A 5,140-nucleotide genomic window follows, 5' to 3' on the forward strand; every position below is an offset into this window, starting at 1 on the left:
CTCTCTCTCTCTCTCTCTCTTTCTCTCTCTCTCTCTCTTTCTTCTTTTTTTCTATTCATCTCTCATAATTAAGAATCGACATCTATATAACCGTAAAAAAAACACGCGATAAAATAAAATAATAAAACAATTATGTTGGTCGATAAGGACCCTGCATTTTAAGAAATTGAATCACCAGTGATGGTCCACCGGCTACAATTTCCATTGGTATATGCGACAGCGGACAATTTTCAATTGACATAATACCGAGATTCTTACACAACGCCAGTTCAAATGGCAGATTGTGCAGGGACTTGTTGTCGTTGAGGTAGAGTGACTCTAAGCTCTCCAAGGTGCCAACCTCCTCCGGCAAATAAGTTAGTTGATTCTCGCCCACGCTGAGATACGTGAGATTCCTTAGATGACCGATTGTGCGTGGCAACTCGGTAAGCTTATTCGACTGCAAGATCAGCTTTTGCAACTCGGTCATTAAGCCGATCTCATTCGGCAACACATCAATGTAATTCTCCTCCAAGTCCAACACCCGCAGTTTTTGAAGATTCACTATAGTGGTCGGAATATGTTTCAGTCCATTATTAGAGAGAATCAGTATCTCTAGACTTTGCAGGCACTGTATGTCATCTGGAAGCTTTGTCAGCTGATTCGTTCCAAGATTCAGCTCGACCATGGCCACCCACGAACCGATATCCAACGGCAAAGTGTTCAGCTTATTTTCTTTCATGTTCAATTTTGTGAGGTTCTTGGATCGTGAGAAAATGCCATAGGGTATCTTGTCGATCTCATTGTGCTCTACATTGATGGAATAAGCGTTGACAAATTGGCCTGGACCACCTGCAGGATACGAGGTAAATAAGTTTCTAGACAATGTGATTGTCGTAAGATATGACAGACTAGCCAGCAGTCCATCTGGTAGATGCGATATTTGATTGCCTTCCACACTGAATTCATCCATCAATTTGCAGTTCGCCAATGATTTAGGAATACTTGTTAGTTTATTATATCGGATTCCTAGTCTGGTCAACGACACCAGATTGCCGATCGTATCCGGCAAGTCGAGCAGTTCGTTATGTTGCACATCCAGGGTGGACAATTGCACGCACTTGCCAATTTCCGGAGGTAGATGTTCCAAATGATTATGCGAGACATCAAAGGTAAGAAGATTGACCAGCTCGCCTATCCCTGCAGGCAGTTCCTTGATTTTGTTCTCCCGAAAGCTCAGCATGGTGAGATTTGTCAGGTTACATAGGTTGTTTTTGACGTATTTAACACGATTAAAGCGCAGGAACAAAGTGGTGAGTGACGTGAGCTTGTACACTACGTCTGGAATCACGATGAGCTTGTTGTGTCTGAGATCTAGCACCCGTAGCGACTTGAGATTCTCCAGAGTGTTGGGCAAATTGGTGAGCGAGTTCTCGCTCAGCGCGAGCGTCTCCAGATTCGACAGATACCCAATCTCGGGTGGCAGAGTCGTCAGCTTGTTGCCATAGAGATAGAACTCCCGCAGATGCTTCAATTCCTTCACGGAACTAGGTAAAGTCGTGATACAGGCCTTGCTCAGGTCTAACCGCCTCACGCAGTCTTCCCTACATCGGATGAACTCCTTACCCACATCCAACTCCGCCTGGATCGGCTTGGTCTTCTTACCAGCGGGTTTCAGCTTGTTTGAGTCTGGATGTTTGATCATAACAATTTTCTTCGAGTCGACCAGACTGCTACTGCTGCTACTTCCGAAGGAAGACATAGTGGAGAACTTTTTGTCATGCATCAGTTGAAGCTCCACGTCCTCGGATATCTCGTTGCTAGCCGTACAAGCCGATAATCCGCAACCCTCTAGATACTCGGGTATATCCTGCTCCTTCATGTCGAGGTTCAAAAGACTGTCGTCCCCGAGACTCGTCGCGCGATTACGATTCGTCTTCGGCAGACACACCGTCGATATGTTACTCACGCTTGTACAGTGCTTGCACGATTTTTTCATAACCTACAATCTTCCTTCCCTTACCGCGCGTTCGCCGCCAAATGACGCGACGCGACGAGGGTACTACGGTGATGTATACACAAGCACGTATGAAATAACACTATACAGGTGAAAGAGATTCGCACGCACGCATATACATACGCACGCACGCACGTCAATTCCCCCTCCAATCAAAAATATCTCGAGGTTGACTTGAGATTGCTTGAGGTGACTCGAAATCTCTAAAATGTGACGTGCCGCTCTTCACTGCGACTCGCACGCGATTAAAATGATCAGACACATCTACGTAAATTGTAAAAGATTAATGCTCGACCATAAGACTTGGAAATATCGACATTATCAATATAGGCAGGTATAAAATGACCTTTGCGTTTCGTACGGCTCCGTCTTCGACGGATTCGACCGAATAATCACCTGTAACAACGCAAGCGCGAGCATACTAACTAACCGCACACGTATACGTATTATGCATACAGCATATATGTGTGTACCCATATAAATGTTTTCTATGAATGTCCAACCATTGGGCATTCAGCGAATTCAATAATGAGTGAATGCTCGTTACGTATTGGTGTAATCTTTTAGATCTAAACGCCTCATTGGATAATATAGAAGAATATACCAATACTGTTGGGTGCATTCGTTTACGTAGTGGTTAGTGCAGAATATCATCTAAGGCTATTGCACACAAAATTCTGTAACAGTATGCGTAAAGTGTAAATTTAAGCCCATAAACCAATCAGGATACTGCTTTAGATTATGTAATCTAACGGAAATGAAAATAACAATAAACTTATTCCATAATAATCTCATAATAAGGCGAATTTCAACCAATTGAAACTCTAATGGATAAGTTTACTGCTATTTTTATTTCCGTTTAGAGTACATAGATCTCAATGTACTGTTACGCTGATTCTACAATGAGTCAGTAATAAGGACTGCCACACAAAATTTCTGTAACAGTAACCTCAAAGCGTGAACTTAAGCCGATGAACCAATCAGGATATTGCCTAACAGCACAAAGACTCTAAATCAATTCTGAGTCGACTATAGCTTCTAGATGTCTGAAAAATGGACGTCCGTAAGTCGACTTTAAACGACTTGGAGATTCTAAGTCATAATGTCCCACTAAAGACGACTATAAGCCGACTTTAAGTCAACTATTCTAGGCTGTAATCCGATTCATGCCCACAACGCTCATCAACAGAATTCATCCTTGTTTAACTATAGTTAAACAACTATAGTTAAACAACAAGAAATGATTCCATATTTAAGCTTTGTGAACGTAAATCGCACTAGACGTCCTAAGATCGACATTGGAAGGATGTCTGTACAAAGTCGACTTACAGTCGACTCTAAAGCCCTGACTTAGCAAAATCAACTTACAGTCGACATATCGACGTTTGTGCTGTTAGGATTGCTTTCGATCTACTCTAACGGAAATAAAAATAGCAGCCATAAGACGAGTTTTAACCGATTGAAATTCACCTTATTACGAGATTATGAATAAGTTTACTGTTATTTCCATTTCTGTTAGATTAATTTAAAGCAATATCCTGATTGACTTATCGGCTTAAATTTATACCTTACGTATACTGTTACAGAATTTTGTGTGCGGCAGCCCTAATCGATAGTTTATCTACCGAAGTTCACTTATCAGTGAAGTTAACCAATAGCCAATTTGTACGACTAAGGCTGATTGGCCAATTTCATCGATCAAAACTAAGACCAGAATCAGACTATGTATTGAATGTATTGAGATTAAAGATTAAAGATTGAAATTTTATCAATGAAGACAAAGAAATTTTGGCTGTTTTGGTCAAACTTCAATCTTTCAATCTTCAATCTCATTCTTTAATGTAGTCTGATTCCGTTCTAATGGCTCTTGCACACCAGCGCGATGCGGGACGCGCGACATCCAGGTTGTCTTCGCAAGTGTATTTATATATCATTTTATCCTTGTTGTTCACCAAATGTTAAACGAAGATAAATAATACATGGGTGCACCCGAATAAATTTCCGAACACAGTCCAATAAGCATATATTATATAAGATGCGTTCGGGGAGTCGCTATTCGCGCTATTTAGCGCTACAAATTGTTCGCGGAGCTGCAGATAGTGCTAACAAACACGATCATGACATCACTAATGATAGCGTGTTACATCACAACTATGCACTATCAATGCTATTTCTTCCGAGGTAATGTATTGCTAACGTTAGCGTTTACAGATCCAAGCATAGCGTTAGTAGCATTTAACATTCGTCAAAGTTAGATTAATATTTAAGGGGATTTTGTTCTCAAGTATCACCAAACTTCTCTCTTAAAATTTCGTAGAGTAAACATACGTACGTAATGTGTGAATTTCAAATTTTATCATAATAAATGCACTCTCAATTTTAATCTCTGCTGATGACTTGCCATTAGGCTGGAGTGAACGTAATTCTTACTTGTGTATCATCTTTAACTTTCCAAAGTTTCTGCGAAGTGCAACTTATGTATTTGATTTCATTATAAATGTGAAAGTTAGAGATATCTTGTTACTTGCAATTTTTAATTCGTACGGAAAAAAGTTACTATTACGGTACGCAGCAGGGTATTCCGCTGCAGATGCTTAAGATCCTTATTAGATGTAAATATATTTCTTCTTCTAAAATCGACAATGGACGCTCAAGGGTTCTTCATTTTATCTGATTAATTTACTTAATGTAACTATATTAATTTTTTGATCTAATTTCTACATTGTTCACTTCGGCAAGCTATCATAGAAATTACAATTGCGTTCTGTTGTTATTCACAACGAGAAAATAAAAAATTTAACGTTACAAATACTTTACAAAACTTTAAAAATTTTAATTATAGGGAAAAGTTTGAAAACAGAATTTTCTACATTAACTTTTAAATTAATCTCGATGAATATCTTTTTGGTTAAATGCTATCAACACTATACTAGAATCGTTCATAAAACTTGTTAACGCTATCGCGCTATTGGCTCCAAGAAAAGCATTGGTAGCGTTTGCGTCCATAGCGCGAATAGTGTCTCCCCGAACGCACCCATAATTTTTCCAAGTATCGCGACGTCGCAGCAAAAGTTGGGCAAAGTTGAACATTTCTAGTACGTGACAAGCGAATAAGTTGAGTTGCGTACACAAAGTTGATTATAC

The 5,140-nt window shown here is 39.8% G+C and overlaps 1 protein-coding gene across 1 annotated transcript; it reads right to left on the reverse strand.

The window, feature by feature from the left end:
* Positions 1-52: 52 nt before the first annotated feature.
* On the reverse strand, positions 53-1,978 carry LOC105619556 (leucine-rich repeat protein soc-2 homolog). The gene has a single exon (XM_012201073.1). The coding sequence runs from the start codon at positions 1,976-1,978 to the stop codon at positions 131-133; it is 1,848 nt and encodes a 615-aa protein (XP_012056463.1). The 3' UTR covers positions 53-130.
* Positions 1,979-5,140: the final 3,162 nt, after the last annotated feature.

This window comes from Atta cephalotes (assembly GCF_000143395.1).
Source record: "Atta cephalotes unplaced genomic scaffold scaffold00022, whole genome shotgun sequence".
NCBI lineage: Eukaryota > Metazoa > Arthropoda > Insecta > Hymenoptera > Formicidae > Atta > Atta cephalotes.